This window comes from Rhinatrema bivittatum, chromosome 3 (assembly GCF_901001135.1).
Source record: "Rhinatrema bivittatum chromosome 3, aRhiBiv1.1, whole genome shotgun sequence".
Lineage (NCBI taxonomy): Eukaryota > Metazoa > Chordata > Amphibia > Gymnophiona > Rhinatrematidae > Rhinatrema > Rhinatrema bivittatum.
Window position 1 is genome coordinate 196,834,953 of NC_042617.1, and position 19,435 is coordinate 196,854,387.

Sequence of the window (19,435 nt, forward strand, 5' to 3'; positions counted from 1 at the left end):
TCTGTGCCACAGATTCCAAAATAGGAGCCATTTGGTCTAAATGAGATGGAGGAGGTAGAGAACGATGAATATTAGTTGGGTTTTTTTTTTTGTTTTTACAAAGTCAAGCTACATTTTCCTCATGAAGGGGTGGTGATCTGAACTAGAGGGAGGAATTCCCCCATAGAAGAGCTTTCCAATTCTGGAACTAAAATCAGCATGGTTTGTTTAGATTCCAAATGAATTAAGAGGTCAACATTCAGCAATGAAATAAGTGGACAATTTTTCTAAAGTTTTTTTGAATAAATTATCACAGATATTCAGTAGAGAGCTGCCAATTTTACACACCTCCTATTATATAGTCTGATAATTTATTCAGCTAATTGTAAGACTGCACAACCAGACTTAGGATAACGTATCCTGTTAAATCTGAATATAACAACTCCACCTCATAACACCTTCAACTTATCCAGCTAACTTAATCAGTTAGCTGGATAAGTCTGAGGCATTCAGAACAATGGGGAATTTAAAACCCAGTATTTGTTCAGCTAAATCTTTAACATAGTTGGACAAACCTTCCGATTAATGATCCCTAAGTTTTTTAATTGGTTGGCAATAAAGGCACCTTAATTCTGTGCACCAAGGAGTCAAGAATGCAGATGGGGCCTATCATGGTACCTACTTGGTTTGGCACCGAAGAGCACAGTTTTTCTCCCTCTTTTATAGAGAGGGCTGAGACTTTACCAAGTCATGGTACTTAGCGTGAGAGATCTCTGTCATTTTTGTTAGTAATTAGTTTCCTTTTCACTGCTCAAGAAGGTTGATGTGATGTCAGTAATTCTGAATGGGGAAACTCTTGAATTTTATGGCCCCAGGAGACCTGCAGTTCGAGACATCATGCAACTGATGTCTCTAACTTTCAGCTTGGAGAAGAGACAGCTGAGAGGGGATATGATAGAGGTCTTTAAGATCATGAGAGGTCTTGAACGAGTAGATGTGACTCTGTTATTTACACTTCCAAATAACAGAAGGACTGGGGGCATTCCATGAAGTTAGCAAGTAGCACATTTAAGACTAATCGGAGAAAATTATTTTTCACTCAACGCACAATAAAGCTCTGGAATTTGTTGCCAGAGGATGTGGTTAGTGCAATTAGTGTAGCTGGGTTCAAAAAAGGTTTGGATAAGTTCTTGAAGGAGAAGTCCATTAACAGCTATTAATCAAGTTTACTTAAGGATCAGCCACTGCTATTAATTGCATCAGTAGCATGGGATCTTCTTAGTGTTTAGGTAATTGCCAGGTTCTTGTGGCCTGGTTTGGCCTCTGTTGGAAACAGGATGCTGGGCTTGATGGACCCTTGGTCTGACCCAGCATGGCAATTTCTTATGTTCTTATCCCAGAGGCAGCGGTTGTTAAGATCCACTAAGGCCATCTTTTGAACCCTGGTTTCTTGTCCTCCATTGAAAATAGAATGGAAGCTGTTGAACTCAATTTTCACAGCTTGAATAGAAACTTTTTTTTTTTTTTTTTTTTTAGGAGACAAAGAAAACACACTGAGGAAAAACGTTTTTGATGAGCAGCTAAGTCAGCAAAAATGTATCCTTTCACATGAACAGAAGCAAAAAAAAGACTGAAGGAGACTTGTGCCATGGTGACTGCATAGGAATCACGTGTGTGACTGATTACTGTTCTGCTTGTTGATAGAGAAAGAGACATTTAATGAAAGTATATACATAATCACGATTATGGGGATAAGCTAGTCAACCTAAAAGGAATGTGCAATTGAACCAAGCTCTGCAGGCCTGAGCAACACAAGATGGAGGTCCAGCCACCTCATAACCCCTGCAGTTTTAGTGCCTGTGAGAACTTCACAGATGTGAAAAAGCTGATATTGTTCTTTATAATCAAGCATCTATCTTCACCTTACAATTTTGCTGATACCACCAGACACAAACTTGCTAAGCTGTGGCATTGACAAACTTTGTATCCAGCAATGAAACTCATTCATATGTCTGACTCATGCCAGCATCTTCTTGAGCACATGTTTATGTACCAGCTAAGATGAAATAATATCAGAAGCCTACCAATCCCATATGCACATGGACTGTGATAACATCCAGTCAAGATTAATCTTTGGATCATATGCATATCTATAAAGTTTAGAGAAGAAAGAAAAAGACTTTGGACTTGCAGATTCTGGGCTGCATTGGCACACCACTTGCTGCTGTTCACACAAACTTCATACCCATGAACTTGATACTCAAGACTGAGACACTCGAGCCTAAGCTCCTTGCTCAGCCAGCTCTGCTCTATTAATCTTGGAGTAGCTGCCTAATCATATTTGCCAGTCCCACCCATGCACAAGATCTCGCAGACTAAACCAATCTTTGCTTAACCCTTGCCTGCACAACTCACAGATGCTTCTGTAAGTTCTGCATCTGTCACCCTGAGACTGGTGTTAAACTTGTTTGCCTGCCATCAGTCCAGCTGACTGCCCTCTCTGCTGAAACAGGACCCCGATTTTCCAGGATGACGACCCAACTGCTGCGGAGAGAGAGATAACTGGCTAAATTACCATTTAAAGCTGGCATTGCATTTAGCAAGTTAACTTAAGTTAAATGCAAGGGTCTTCATAATCTTTGCAATGAGAATGATTTGCTCTATTAAACCAGAAATGTAAAATAATATCTACTGTACATAAAACCACTGTATATTTTAGGCTGCTAGAATAAAAACCATTGCTCTTAGCCTCAAAAAAGGTGTAGGCATTCTGCTCTCTGCATGAACTTGGACCTTTTATCCTCTGAATTAAAAGTATAAGACCAAAATCTCTTATACAATCTATCAAACCAGGATACATGGTTTGTTTCAACATTCTTCTTCACCCAAAAACACCATAATATATATATATTTTCCCGTCGATAGCAGGACTGAATTAGCCATGCTGTTATGGGAACTGTCTGTCAGGCCCGGGAGGCAGAGCTTCAATAGTGATGTCAGAGCTTTGCTCTGAGGCTGCGCGTGGTTTCCCACGCTGGAAAACTACTCTCCTGTCTGTTTTTCCGTGCGCCGGATCGCACGCGGAGCCTCAGACCTCCTCAGTTAGAAGCAGCGAAAAGAAAAAAAAAAACCGCAAGAATGGCAGATCACGGCCGGAAAGAAGGTCCCCGGCCTTCAGGGTTTAAACCATGTAAGTGCGGGAAGGTGATGTCCATCACCAACAGCCACGATTGCTGTTATCGATGTCTGGGCCCAGACCACCAAATACAATCGTGCCCCTCGTGTGGGCGGATGCCCCCGAGGGCCAGAAGACAGAGCAGAGAGGATGGAGGTCTTAAAGCTGGCTCGGGGGGGGGGGGGGGGTTCATACGCCCCCCCCATCCGAGACGCGTTCCTCTCCAGGGCCGAAGGTGCCGACGCCCCCACCGAAGCATCGAGGGGTGTCGGCGGAGCCCGTGGCTATGAGATCGGACCGTGAGCCTAGCAAACGACGCAGGGCAGAAGAGCGTCGAGGCCGCGACCGAACACAACATCGCGCCCAGAATGCGCCGTCTACGTCACCGCCTAAAGCCGCTCCGCAACGAGGAGACGCAGCACACGGCACGACGCCGACGCAGGGAGCGACGCCGACGCACAATGCTGCGCCGGAGCCACAGAAAAAGAAGGCGCCCAGGACCCTTAGGTTATCAAACCCGATGATGCACGCGCCGACAATGCATATGGAACATGCGCACAAAAAGCATAAGTCAACACACTTGAGGCCGCTCCCTACAGGGCCGGACAGACCGAGGTCAGATCCTTCCCCCCAAACTTCAGCGTCACATGGAGATGTCACCCCGGTACGGGTCTCTAGAGTATCGCCAAGAGACTTGCAGGAGTAGGCAATACAAGTACAGCATCGGCCAGGACCGACCACTCTGCAACCTCGGCCTCTCAAATGGAGCCACACAACGGAGCCGGGTAGTCACTCATTATCAGTGGCTTCCTCAGCTTCTGAAGGGGTCCGGTCCGGGACCCACTCATCACGGTCTCCGTCAACATCATCCTCCTCAGGCCGGGTCTACTCAGACTTATCGTTGGTTTCACAACGACGATCGGACCAGAGCTCCTTGCAGGAGCCACTGACCAAGAAACAGACTGCCAACGGAGACCCGTGGCACCCACCCTACAGGTAGCCAGCAAGATTCAGACATCCTCACGGCAGCGGTAGGGGTACGATCACCGCTGCCAAACCTGCCATGCCCCTGCGGACAAAGGACGCATTCACTACTCTGTCCCTAGCGTTGGCCGGGTTCTATGAAGCGATGCAGTCGTCTTACCATATGCCCACCTCTCCTACGGCGAGTGCACTGGGATCCCCACATCCTGCAACACACACTTCCCCTGTGCATACGGGTCTACAGTCCCCGACTGAACGGCCTCGTGAACCAACTCCGTTGGAAAACCCACAATATAACCCACCCACTGAGGTGCATCCAGAATTTCCGGATACTTCACCGGACTCATCCACGGGGTACCCGTCGAATCCGGAGGAAGAACCGGCAGAGCCCTACTCTCTGCCGGAAGATTTGACATACCCAAAATTTCTAGAAAAGATGGGGAAAGTCCTTAACCTTTCAGTTCAAAAGGTCCCGGACCCCAGATCAGATATGCTGGATCTCCTGAAGATCTCCGATCTGCCAGCCGAACCTACAGCCTTACCGCCACACGCAGTCTTAGACTCAGTCCTTGAAAAATCGTGGGATACCCCTTTCACTTTACCACCGGTGTCCCACAAGATCGACTTGAAATATAAAATGCAAAAATCCCAGTATTATACTAATCCTCAGCTACCGCATGCATCATTAGTAGTAGAGTCGGCAATGGGGAAAGCGAGGAAAACCAAACTACACTCCACGTCACCCCCAGGGAAAGATCTTCGCACCTTGGACGAATTCGCTAAACAGGCCTACCAGGGGTCAATGCTTGGGGCACAAATCAACCATCACCAATTCTATCTGGCTCAATACCTATTCGCCTGCATTCAGCGCCTCAAGGAAGATCAACCCCTCCGGGATGCTAGTCCAGTGCAGGACAGAGGAAGCAGACATTTACTCCGTACCATCTACGAAGGCTTCGACACCGCCTCCAGAGTCTCATCCAGCGTGATTGCGGCACGCAGACTGGCATGGTTGTGGGCCAGTTCTATACGAGAAGATGTCCACAATAAATTGTGGAATCTCCCCTGCCGGGGTGACAATCTTTTTGGTGAAAAACTGCAAGAAACGGTTGCTCAACTGAAAGAACAATCAGTAGCGGTACAATCTCTCACCACACCTCACACCTACACCTCTTCACGGAGGTTCTATACCCTGTATTGCAGCCAGCCATTCCAGCGACGGGCATTCTGACCCTACGCCTCCTACCGACCACCCCCGTACCAACCACCTGCACGCCAAACGACCCCTCAAAACCAAGCTAGTCGGGGCCGCCCACGTCCCCAACGTCAGCAGACCCAACAACAGTCATCCTCCAGCAAGCCAGCACAGTCTTTTTAGGGTTACCCAGGCCACCATCACCAAAGGTAGTCGCAGGAGGCATTACATTCTACCTCCATCAATGGGCATCCATCACCTCGGACCAGTGGGTCTTGGAAGTCGTGAGTCGGGGATATCGGATCCCATTCCACAAACTTCCGCCTCTTCCTCATCCACCGGCCAGGGGGACTCGATCCAATCCAAAGCAATTGGAGGAAGAAGTGAAGGCTCTGCTACAACAAGCGATTCGACTCCTTTCACAATCCTCGCAGAACAGAGGATTCTACTCTCCTTATTTCCTCAATCCCAAGAAATCAGGGGACCTTCGCCCTATATTGGACCTCTGGGAACTCAACAAATTCATTGTCAAGGAGAAATTCAAGATGGTATCTCTCAAAGCCATCTTACCTCTCATCCATCACAATGCCTGGATGTGCAGCATAGACCTCAAGGATGCCTATACACATATTCCAATGCATCCTTCCTCTTGGCGATACCTTTCTTTCCAAGTCAACAGCCGGCACTTTCAATACCAAGTACTCCTATTTGGACTGTCAACAGCACCCAGGGTGTTTACAAAGTGCATGGCGGTGGTGGTGGCACACCTCCGACAACGGGGGATCATCATTTTTCCCTACCTGGACAATTGATTACTGGTGGCGTCCGACCCCAACACCCTTCATCAAAACCTCTGCGACACGATTCAATGTCTCAATCGTCTGGGCCTGCGGGTCAACTACCAGAAATCGCACCTCCAGGCCACGCAGGTGCTCCAGTTCATCGGAGCCGTACTGGACACCATGAAACACAGAGTCTTCCTTCCACAAGACAGGAGATGGACCATGCGTTATATTTTCCACAGCTTACGAATGAATCACAATCCTTCGGCCCGACAAGTCCTGATTGCTCTGGGACACATGGCGGCCTCCACCCATGCAGTTGCCAACACGCGCCTACACATGCGCTTGCTTCAGTGGCACCTCAAACGTCAGTGGAAACAACATTCACAACCACTGACCTGGAAGATTTTGCTTACCAAACCTATGGCGTCAGAACTCAACTGGTGGCTCAGGGGCCGGACTCTGTCGAGAGGAGCACCTTTCACCCTCCTTCCACACAACGTGGTTCTTACCATGGATGCCTCCCGCAAAGGTTGGGGGGCTCACCTCGACCATTTGCAGACGCAAGGCCTCTGGTCACAGACAGAACACCACTTCCAAATCAACTTTCTGGAACTCAGAGCGATACGTTACGCATTACGCACCTTTCTTCCATATCTTCAAGGTCTCAGGGTCATGGTTTACACGGACAACCAAGTGGCCATGTTTTATATCAACAAGCAAGGGGGCTCGGGATCCTGGACCCTATGCAAAGAAGCCCTGCACATCTGGAATTGGGCCTGCAAACATTCCATCCACCTGCAAGCCACATACATTCCAGGAATCGCCAACACTCAAGCGGACAAGCTGAGCCGAGTGTTCCACCCACACGAATGGGCGCTCCACCTGGAGGTGGCGGAGCTAATCTTCGCCAGGTGGGGACGACCGACCATCAATTTGTTTGCCACAGAACGCAACAGGAAAGTGACCCGTTTCTGTTCAGTGTGGCCCAGTCAACTACGCCAAGCGCAAGACGCATTTCTCCTGCAATGGACAGAACCGCTAATGTACGCTTTTCCACCTATTCCACTGATTACACGCACGCTACAAAAGTGCATGTTAGACGCAACTCATACTCGTAGCACCAGCGTGGCCCCACCAACCGTGGTACACATATCTTCTTCAGATGTCCATGGAACCACCGTTCCGTCTGCCACTCCGGGCAGACCACCTCTCGCAAGAACAAGGGGCCTTACTTCACCCCCTCCATGCCTCGTTACATCTCACAGCTTGGAGGTTGAATGGATCCTTCTATCAGAACAGGGACTCTTCCTTACAGTACAGGAAGTGATCCTGGCGGCACGAAAACCATCGACACGCCGCAATTATCAATTTAAATGGCAATGCTACACCCTGTGGTGTGCCACTGAGCGTCTAGATCCATTGTCCTGTCCTCAGACGTGACTCCTAGATTATCTCCATACGCTATACCAGTCTGGCTTAGCTACAGCCTCCGTGAGAGTTCATTTAAGTGCAATCGTGGCCTTCCACAGATTACACGAAGGTCAACCAATCTCTCTCCACCCGATGGTGTCACGTTTCCTACGGGGCCTCACCCACCTTCGCCCTCCGGTCTCGAAACCTCCAGTTCCTTGGGATCTAAATTTGGTTCTGGAACAATTCATGCGATCACCATTCGAACCCTTAGACACAGCTCATGCCAAATACCTTACGTGGAAGGTGGTCTTTTTAACGGCCATCACGTCTGTTCGTCGAGTCAGTGAGCTACAAGCACTAGTCCACTATAATCCATATCTCCAATTCTACCACCACAAGGTAGTGTTGCGACCGCACCCCTCTTTTCTTCCAAAAGTGGTATCTTTTCATCTAAATCAATCCATTGAACTACCCACGTTCTATCCAGAACCACATACTTCAGAGCAAGAAAAGCTCCTCCACACGTTGGACTGTAAACGAGCGTTAGAGTATTATACACAGAGAACGCAACGGCCCACTCGACCATCGCAGCTCTTTGTTTCCTTCAACCCAAATGCATCTGGCCATCCAGTGGCAAAACGAACTATTTCTAGCTGGATCGCTTAATGCATTCAATTCTGTTATGAGAAGTGGCGAGATGTTTTAGCTACATGCCCTACAGCACACCAGACACGAGCGATGGCTGCATCTCTGGCTCATCTCAAACAGGTCCCACTGTTAGACATTCTGTAAAGCGGCCACCTGGGCTTCCCTTCATACATTTACAGCACATTACTGTTTGGATCAACAAACAACAGATGACGCCCGATTGGGGCGTTCTCTTCTACAAACATTTGCAATGAGTACAGCAAAGTCGACAGACACTTAATGGCATCACGCTTCTTTGCATTGACAATTAACTTGAATACAGCGTGATGGGGAGCTTAGGACTCCCATAACAGCATGGCTAATTCATCCCTGCTATTGACGGGAAAAAGCAAGTTTGCTTACCGTAAACGGTATTTCCGTAGATAGCAGGACGAATTAGCCATGCTGACCCACCCACCTCCCTGTCAGTTGACTTCAATTACACGATCACGCTTGCTTTATCACAGACTGAGGAGAGTCGTTTTCCAGCGCTGGAAACCACGCACAGCCTCAGAGCAAAGCTCTGACATCACTATTGAAGCTCCGCCTCCCAGGCCTGACAGACAGTTCCCATAACAGCATGGCTAATTCATCCTGCTATCTACGGAAATACCGTTTACGGTAAGCAAACTTGCTTATATATATATATATACACACACACACAAATATATGCATATATAAACATATTATGAAAGTGAAAAGGAGAATTGTTTATTATATTCTTTAATTTCTTCTGTTATGAATTTCACATTTTATGTTTAAAAATACATTTTATTTACCCCAAATCACTGCCATTTCCCTACAAATTCAATCATTATTAAAAAAAGATAGAAAGTTAAATATAGCATTCTGTGCTCCAATACACTATACTATTCATAGTACCTAAAACAGTTTAAGAAAGATGACAGACTGTTTTCAGCATTAGGAGAGAGGGGAAAAAATTAGCATGATCCAAATTCATCTATCCATTGCTCATATTTCTCAATATCCGCAGCTGACACGGACTTAGAAACTTTTTTTAAAGCCATTTCAAAGTCTTCCATGGTTGTAGGCATGTGCATATCATCTCTGGAAAGATTCCGGATTTCTTCTGGTGTCAAACCTTCTATCCGTCTTCTCATAGCCATCAGAGATGCATCCCTGAAAATGTATGAAAAAATAAAATGTCAAACAAAAATAGACATTTCCTGCTTGTAAGTCACTTTGATATAGCAAGTCACAAACACTGAATCCATTGTTCTTCCCCTCTGATGTCAAAATCCCCATAGCAAAGTCCAACCAGAAGACAGTTTATGCAGGTTATACATCAGTAAAAGGACAGGAGAAAATTACTGGAATCTTTGGCAACTTAAAAACATCAAAATTTATAAACTGAATAAAAACAGCACACTGCACATGCAAACTTATCTAAATTCTGGACTAAAGACACCCACTCATAAGAAATTTCATATCTGTACACTCAATATTAAATACAAAAACCTGGACGTTTAGAAGTATTTTGCAAATACTGCAAGAAGTTCAATAATTCACCATGGATGCATTTACAATACCAAGAGTGGATATGGGGCCATGACCAAGGCTCATTGTCCTATGTGTAGTAGGATTTCAGACACACATTAAGAGGAAATCCGCTTCTATCTGCTCTTAGATGTACAAGAATGTATATGTTTTCTGATAAGCAAGTACAATGGCGTTACAAATGGGTCTTGTGCCAATGCAACTTTGGGGGGGGGGGGGGGGGGTGAACAGGTCATGTGTGCACAAGCGACCTGGAGAAATTAGCGATGGTGTCTGGTTGCACGTGCCTGATCACGGCCTCGAACCTTAATAGAGTGTCATCAGGCATTGAGCGAGAGCCCTAGTCATAACATCAAGATCCGCTAGTTGTCAGTACCCATGCCCACCACATCCCCGGAGCCGTACCCCTTAACAAAATGAAAACAGACTCTGGTGGATGAAGAGGCCGCAGCTTTATTACAAACATTATCATCATAACAACAAACGCATGGACCCTGCACGAGCCGCTTTCTGACTTCTGACACAAACTGTGTCCCCAGTGTTGCTCACCCTGTCTCCTAGCAAAGCAGCCCATCCAGCCCAGCCCCCTGTTGTGACCTCCAAGCAAGGGGCCACCCAAGGCCTATCAATTCGGCCCACTTGCTCGTGCACCCGCCACCAGCATGAGGTAATGAAACTTGCCTCATGATCCCCCCTAAAGATGCCACCTCTTCAACAAAGATTCGAGAGCTTCCTGAATCACATTATTTAAAAGATTATAGCCAATATCCAAAAGGTGAATTTGGTCAAGTCTGTATAGGCCTTCATAAGGATCATCTGACCACTTCTGGACCCATAGCCCCACTTGCTGGTTAACCTTCTTACAACTTCTTTTCCATAATTTACTATTGTTCCATTTTAAATTGATGGATGATATTGGAACACATGAAACATGTACTAGGGAACCAGGAAATTAGTACGCTCAAATCATTCTTTATGCGGTGGATTAGGTGCACACAAGATGATGTCCCGAGACTGTCATAATTCTTGGCGGCAACAATGACATTAGGCTCTTTAAGTTGAACAAAAGGTAGAAGCTGGTCCCAGGACATTCCTCCTTCCCCCATCCCCAATGCGAATGTCCTATGGGGCCAAACCCAAATGAGACCTGTACGAACAAACCAGAGCCCTCTCTTTGCTGCCCAGTGAACAAAGGAGTGTCCAACAATTCAAAGAATCCTTTGCCATTGGAATAACTTTGTGAAAAGAGGTCAAAAGAGAAGTTATACATTCATGTGCAACTTGTCCTGATATAAGTGTAAACTGCATTAGACTTCCATCTACTTTTTTTTTTTTAATTTATAAATTTTTATTGGCACATAAATAACCAGTACTTTAAACACAAAGAGTTGATACCAAAGTCACCAGTTCTAAACAGGTAAAGCTTATTAAAAGTTCACAACGATGCTGGTCATGACCAATTTATGTTACATAGCCTTATTTTACCTGTATATCAGCCCCCTCCTTCCCCACCAAATGAGGCATTACTATTCATTTCGTGTGGGTAAAGTCTATATAATTAGGCATACATTAAATATGTGAAGGCACGCAAGTCTTGGATAATTCACTTAGGAGGTATAACAGTCCAAGTTACTGATTCTTTGAGGACAACCATGCTTCATATCTCGACCAGGTGGCTGAGAATCTAGGAGTAGACCATTGTTTAAATGCGGTAATTTTCCCTAACGTATGCATATTGAGATCTTGTAGCTGAACATCCAGCAACGTAGGTACCTTCGGATCCTTCAATAATTTTGCTATAGAACATCTAGTTGCAGTAACCACATATTTAATAAAGCAATTTTGAGACTTATTCCAGCCTGGTACCGCCTGGTTCAGTAAAGCCTGAGGAGGAGTGAGAGATACCGGGCCCTCCAGAACATTGGCAAGCCAACGCGACACCATTTGCCATAACTGTTGTAGTTTAGTACAAGACCACCACAGGTGAAAAAAAAGTGCCTTTATCTTGACATAATTTACAGCATGAACCTGAAGATCCGGGATACATGTGATGCAATTTGTCGGGAGTTGTATACCACCGAAAAAACAATTTATATCCATTCTCTATGTGATGGGCCGAAATCAGACCTTTCCCCAGTCGTGTATAAATCTGTTTTCAGTCTTCCACCAGCCAGTCACACTGTAGGTCCTGAGCCCTTGCTTTAATGTGGGCAGCCTCCAACTGGAAACTACCATTTAATAACATATTTTTGAGATAAGTTTACAAGTTTTATCAGCATATCTACACAAAGTTTCAAAAGCAGAAATCTCATGTGCCAAATCATCCATCACTCTATTCTGTATAATAGTGTCTTAGCTTTAGATAGTTAAAGATCTCAGCCTCGTCTAAATGATATCTGTCATAGAGAACTCTAAAAGAAAGCATGCCCCCCTGTTCCCAAACATTAGCGAGTTGCATAATACCCCTTAATGTCCAGCTCCAAAAGGCCTGTAGGTTTGCAGCTGGGCTAAAGGAAAGATAATGGAATAGATGTGTGCTTAAGAAATAAGTTCTCTGCCCCACTAAATTTCTTCCACCTCTCCCATACCTTTAAAGTAACCTGTACTGTATCCGGGAGATGAGATGTCGTCTCCAAGTGGAGCGCTGTTGCCAAAGTAAAGCATTTATAGGTAATGGTCCCAATAATACCTGTTCCAATAGCACCCAGGGTTTTCACCGTTTAAGTTTGTGCCAATCAACCACAGCTTTAAGTTGGGTCGCCCCTTGATAATGTAAATCCCAGGGGGGTATGAGGATGCCCAATTTGGACAAGAGTGTCACCTTGGCAATCCGAAGTCATTTACCCTTCCATAAAAATTTACACAATCTTTGGTGCCATTTATCTAGAATTTTGGTAGGGATTTCAAGTGGCAGAGTTTGCAAAAGATACAATATACGAGGAAGGATATTCATTTCTATGACTGCCAGTCGTCCTAACCAGGAGATATGGTAGCGGTCCCACTCTTCCAAATCTTTATAGATTTTGGCCATTAGAGGGGGATAGTTAAGTTGAAATAAGTCACACTTATATCCTATATATATACACCTAGATATTTGTGGCCCATTTAAAGGAATGAGATTTCCTTATCTGGTCAGCCAAAACTTGCGGTGCCGATATATTAAGTAGCTCGGATTTCTCTCAATTGATTTTAAAGCCAGAGACTAAGCTAAAGGCCATGATCTCCTCAGTAATCATTGGAAGGGATTGAGTGGGCTCAGTTATGGTAAACAAAATATCGTCTGCAAACAACAATAGTTTAGAGGAGACATCTCCGAACTGAATTCCTTTAATAGTATTATGAATCCGATATGTGAAGGGTTCCAGAAAGATGGCGAAAAGTAAGGGGGATAGGGGACATCGTTGTCTTGTACCCCATCCCACTGAAAACGGCTGCAAATATCCCCCATTTATTTTTAAGCAAGCTTTTGGATCGTCGTAAAGCTTTTGAATCCATTTAATAAACTTCTTTCCAAATTGGAAAGCCCGCATCGTTTGGAACAGAAAAGGCCAATGCACTAAGTCAAAAGCTTTTTCAGCGTCCACTGCTAAAAGCAGCAAAGGTATGTTTTGTGACCAGGCCCACCACAAGAATCCTTTGTTTTACGAACGTTATTGGAGGCCATCCACCCAGGAATGAAACCCGACTGGTCCGGGAGGAGATTATCGAGTCTATTAGCCAAAATTTTGGCTAAAAGTTTCATGTCAAGGTTGATAAGTGAGATTGGACAATAGGATCCGCAGACCGTTGGGTCCCGCCCTGGTTTCGCTATGAGGGTCACTCCCGCTAAATTAGCAGAATGGGAAAGAGTTAATGGACCTTGTAATGAGTTAAATAATTTAACCAATATGGGCATAATAATATCTGAGAATTTTTTTTATAAAAGGACTCCGTGTAGCCATCCAAACCGGATGATTTGCTCAGTTTCAAATTTATTGCCCATACGACTTCAGCTCCCATGATATCTTTATCTAGAGCTTCTTTGTCAATAGGTGGTATATGTGGTAATGGGATAGCAGATACCTCTCTTCCTTACTAATGTTAGGGGCAGTTTGATACAGTTCCGTGTAAAATCATAGGAACCTTTGCCTAATATCGGTATTAGTGGTCATTATCTGACCTGATTCATCCTTTAGCTTTACAATATTGTTTTGTGCCTGCTTCGTTCTTAATTTACGCACCAACTGCTTACCAGTCTTATTCCCTCCTTCATAATAGCTTATAAATTAGAGCTTAGCAAACAAAGTTATCTGTGCCGCATCAAGCTCCCCCAATCATAGTCTAAGCTGATCCATTTCAGCTAAGGTGTTGCTGGATCCAGTAGTATGATGATTATCACCCAGATGCTGCAACTTAGCTAAAATGTCCATCCTGTCTGTTTCGTTGTTTTTTCAGATATGCCCTCCTTGCTATTAGTTTACCCTGAATAACAGCTTTAAGGCAGTCCCATAAAATCATTGGAGATATATTGTTCCTGCCATTAAATTATAAGTATTCATTTATATCTGACCTGAGCTGTGCACAGAAACCTCCAATATTGCTGGCCCTTATCGTACAAGGAGATAGAAAGCTTCATAGTAATCTGAGCATGGTCAGCCCATATTATTGGTTCAATAGTTGGGTGAGTTATCTGATTAATACATCCCTTGCCCACGAAGAATAAGTCTAACCTTGAGTAAAATTGGTGAGCCCTGGAGAAGAAAGTATAACTACTGGACTTAGGATATCTAACTCTCCAAGCATCAAGTAATCCCTGCCTAGTAAAACAGTTTTTGATAATCTTGCAATCCCTCCCAGTAAACTGGGCGGAGCCAGCTGAGTTGTCTAAATGGGAGTTAACTGTAAGGTTAAAATCCCCCCCCAGAATGACATAACCCTCAGCACTGGTGTCGATAAGCTAGGACAATTTCTCAATAAATATATCCTGAGCAGAATTTGCATATATATTTATAAGTTGTTCTGAACCAGACGTTCATACCTCCTTTTGAGGTGAATCTCCTGAACAAATGCTATTGTTGTCTGATGTTGTGCCAGGTCAGAAAATAGGCAGTGTTGTTTTAAGGGAGAATTTAATCCCTTAACGTTAAGGGAGAGAAATTTATAGTCATTTATGAATATTGTGTAAGCGCAGATATAAAAATCAACAATGATCTCCCCCATTCTTTGAGATATAGAGCCAGATAGCCTTCCGTACCTTCCCCTCCATATAAAGATCCGTGCTTTCACCACTGTATACGTTACCCCACTGTTGGTAAGCTTTCTTTACCCCCCTCCCCTCCCGCTTTCCCCTACCCCTTGTGGTATGACCCCTCCCCAAGAGGCAATACTGTGTTTTTCAGAGAGGAAACAGTCATTTCAACTAACAAGCAACTATTAAACTGAAAAATATGAAACTTGTAATCTCCATATTATTTAACCAGTAAACAGATCGGACCTGATCTTAGACCTCCGTGACAGTTACATGTTACATATCATAGCCCCTACTTAAATCCTGCCCCTTGCTCTCTCCTTTTCTCTGCATTTGCCACCACTTTCGCAGTCATCGCCCAGCGTGCAGCACCGGAAAGCACAGAAATTACAAGTGTGTGGGCCTTAGGGGCAGTGGAAGGGTGAGCGGTCTGGCGTTTTCTTTGTGCTCCATAGCATGTCAGAATAGGAAAGAGCTCCAGGAAAGTAACGTCGTGCATTAGGCCCGATTCCACCCAGGCCGCCAGCCATTGCTCTGCTGACCAAGAGCCCTGCCAATAAACACCAAAACCACACCCTCCTGAAGCGTCAGAATATATACCCAAGTAGCGATTGGAAAGGGGGGGGGGGCCCCTGCCATATGAATATTCCATTGAACTTACTCAAAAAGGATAGCAATAAGACCAAGTCATCCTTCACGGACCGTGTAATTCTAATGCGGTGATTATAGAAACATACCCAGACTATGTAATTCAGTCCTTGTTGGTTGTTGTCTGTATATAGATCCACTTTTCTTCATTTCCCCTGCCGCTGAAGCAGAGAGCTATGCTGGATATGCGTGAAGTATCGGTCTTTCTCCCCTGCCGTTAAAGCAGAGAGTTATGCTGGATATGCGTGAAGTAACTGTCTTTCTCCCCTTCCGTTGAAGCAGAGAGCTATGCTGAATATGCATTGAAGCTGATTGGGGCGGCAAATACCCTTGGTAATTGCGGTTAGCCTCCTCAAAAAATGTCCTCCCAATGGGTATGAATCTGCATGTGAAGTTAAGGGTGCCAATGAGGGATTGGACATTTGCTAACTTTTTTTTTTTTTTTTTTACGACATAGCCTGCTCCACCATAGTCTGTATGTTCAGGAGTTTATCCCGAGGGAGTCTGGATACCATCTGGGTGGAATCAAACTCGATACCCAAGAATTTGATTACCTTATAATAGAATCCTCTACTTTTTCTGCGATCTCCTCCTTAAGCTCTTCCGTGAGAGCTTCTTCCGAACTGGGAAGCAAGACTGTGGAAAGCGTACAGCAAGCAGGAGCAAGCCTGCGAGACTCGTGGGCCAACAAACAGAAAATTGTCGAGATAATGGACTATGCTATCCAGCCCATCCTGTTTGGCAGTGGCCCAATGCAGAAATGAACTAAATAGTTCGAATTGTCACCAAACTTTATTGGCACCTGTTAGAATGTACGATATCCTACATTTACTTACCTTAGTCTATGTGCCTATTTGTAAACTGTTGCGATGGTATAGAAAAGTTTTTAAATAAAATAAATAAATAAATGATATGGAACATCCCATAGGAATGCATTTGAAGTAATACATGCCTCTGAAACAGAAACTCAATACCAGGAAGCTGCTGGGGTGCATGGGAGTAGCTGAAAAGCAGATTCAATATCAGTCTTCGCTATAACTGCCCCTTTGCCACATCTGCAGAGTATGTCTATGGCACTATCAAATGACGCATAGTGCACTGAACACTCATCTTCGGGCAGGCGGTCATTCACCGAAGCTCCACACGGGTAAACAAGTTCTGAATCAGTCTGTATTTCCCTGGTTCCTTCTTCGGGATAATAGCCAAAGGGGAGAGCATCATTTTGCCGAAAGGAGGAAACTGAAATGGCCCAGCCATTCTGCCCTTCGACAATTCCGCATCCAGTTTCCGTTAGACTAGATCCTCATGCCTTGCTGCTGAAGGGGTGTTAACCACGCGCATTCCCTCAATGTCTCCCTGAAAAGGTATGGTGAATCCATCGCGAAAACCCTTGATCAACCGCTTAGCCTGTTTCTTCTTCGGATAACAATCAAGCCAACCCCGCATCATGTCAAGATTTATTGAGGATGGTGCCTTTGTAAATACGCTATACTCTTTTGGATTTGACATTACTCCCTGGATTTGCCTTCTTCTGACACTTTGTGGCTGGGTGAGGAGCCATGCAGATTGAGCAAAGATGCTTGAACGTACAATCTTGAAAGGCGCAGGACGATCTGTTACATCTCCTGCAGGTTCCATTGTTATGAGCACTAGGGACAACCTGCCCCGACCCGAGTGATACCAGTGTGTTGGTTCTGGCATCAGCAGTTTCGTTCTTCATTTGACTGAGCCACAGGCAACATCCTGGGTGCCCTATGACATAAAATGTATCGGGTCTGGTATAGACGATGGAATCAGTGTTTGTATCGACGGTCGCCTCGGCATAGACTTAGGCTGTGGTGCTGGCATCAGTGCAGGCACTGGCTTCGGTGGAACTACCGGCATTGGTACAGGTACCGGCATTGGTTCGGGAACCAGCATCGACATCTGTTCCTTTATGTCCTGGAGCACCGCTTGACGGATGAAATCAGACAATTCCTGCGTTACAGCTGGTGCAGGCAGAGCAGCTGTATGCGGTGGCGGTGTCGATGTTCCTTCCACAGAGCCCTGTGGAGGATAGACAACTGGTGCATCTCCATGGGATGAAGGCCCTGGCATCGGAGGTACCGGTGTTTCCTGGATTCTTGGCTGTTTCGCGGTCGATTTCTCTGGGGAGAGAAGCGCCTCTGGTATCGATGGGTGTCTGTGCCGATGACGGTGCTTCGAGCAGTGTTCGATCGCAGACTTCATCGATGCTATCGATAACGTTGGCGATGGATGGTCCCCCGACCCTTCCGGACGACGTTTTTTCAAAATTATGCACTTTGAGACTCCGGCCGGAGACGATTTTGTCGATGTAGAGGGAGATGGCAGAAGTTGTAGATGGAATAAATGCTCCATCTTTTCTTGGCGGGCCTTTCTTCCCTTCGCGGTCATTTCTGCACATTTAGAGCAGGTTGTTACGTCGTGTTTTTCCCCCAAACAAAGCACAAACTCTAGGTGTGGGTCTGTAATGGACATTGTCCGATTACAGATGGGACATTTTTTAAATCCCGTAGCCATTTTAACGTTGACAGCCGTCGATGAAATGAGGAGAAAAACGTGAGAGGAAAAAATTTTACTCAGAGAGTAAAAACGAGTCAACGATTACTCACCAGCCGGAGGAAACCTGAGAGATCTCGATGTGGGAGAAAATGAGAATGAGAAATGTGACTTTTAGTCAGACAAAACACTGAGAAAACTCACAAAGGCTCCTGCTCCGCGATGCCTACAGCAGCACGAAAAACGAAGACTGAAGAGAGACCCCTGTGGCAGAGAATATCATGGCATGCTGGGCATGCTCATTGGCCTCACAGGGCCAGTCAAAAGTTTCTAGAAACTTTGACAGAAAGTTTTCCGCAATAGGGCTCCATCAATGATGTTACCCATATGTGAGGACTAGCATCCTGCTTGTCCTGGGATAAAAGTATATCCCGCAGGACAAGTATTATTCAACGAAACCATACCGTACTTGTAGTGCCATGTTTCAACGAGATACAAAATGTCAAGTTGCATAGACCCCAAACAATCTCTAATATCACATTTCTTTCGAATTTCTCTAGCATTATTATAATCCTACATTCATACAGTCTAAGACCTGAAGGCTAAAAATTAAGGTTGAAGATATGGCAGCAAGGATTCAATGCCAAGAAGTGCAGAGTCGTGCCTCTGGGGTGCGGTACTCCAAGAGAACTGTATGTGATGGGGGGGATTAAGGGCTGTTGTGCATAGAGCAAGAGAGGGACCCTGGGGTGATAGTGTCTAGTGGTCTGAAGACAGTGAAGCAATGTGATAAGGTGATAGCTAAAGCCTGAAGAATGCTGGGCTGCATAGAGTAAGAAAAAGGAGGTGATAGTCCCCTTGTATAAGTCCTTGGTGAGGCCTCACCTGGAGTATTGTGTTCAGTTCTGGAGACCACAATAGGGACAGAGAAAGGCAAACAAAATGGTGGGTGGTCTCCATCAAATGACTTGAGGAGAGGTTGAAGGACCTAAATATGTATACCCTGGAGGAGATGAGGTGCAGGGGAGATATGATACAGATCTGAAAGGTTTTAATGATGCACAAACCTTTTTTGTTGTAAAGAAATCAGTAGAACTAGGGGTCACGAAATGAAACTCCAGGGAGGACGACTCAACCAATGTCAGGAAATATTTCTTCACGGAGAGGGTGGTGGATGCCTGGAATGCCCTTCCGGAGGAGGAGGTGAAGACAAAATCAGTGAAAGATTTCAAAGGGGCATGGGATAAACACTGGGGATCCCCTAAAGGCTAGAGGATGGAAATGAAGAAAATAATGCATGGTGG

The 19,435-nt window shown here is 45.2% G+C and overlaps 1 protein-coding gene across 1 annotated transcript in view; it reads right to left on the minus strand.

Annotated features, from left to right (window-relative positions):
• Positions 1–8,907: 8,907 nt before the first annotated feature.
• The window catches only part of KATNA1 (katanin catalytic subunit A1), a 182,292-nt gene continuing 171,764 nt past the window's right edge, over positions 8,908–19,435 (minus strand). Inside the window, exon 11 of the mRNA XM_029594070.1 lies at positions 8,908–9,358. Coding sequence (XP_029449930.1) covers positions 9,160–9,358 — 199 coding nt within the window. The 3' untranslated portion in view covers positions 8,908–9,159. The remainder of the gene's footprint in view (positions 9,359–19,435) is intronic.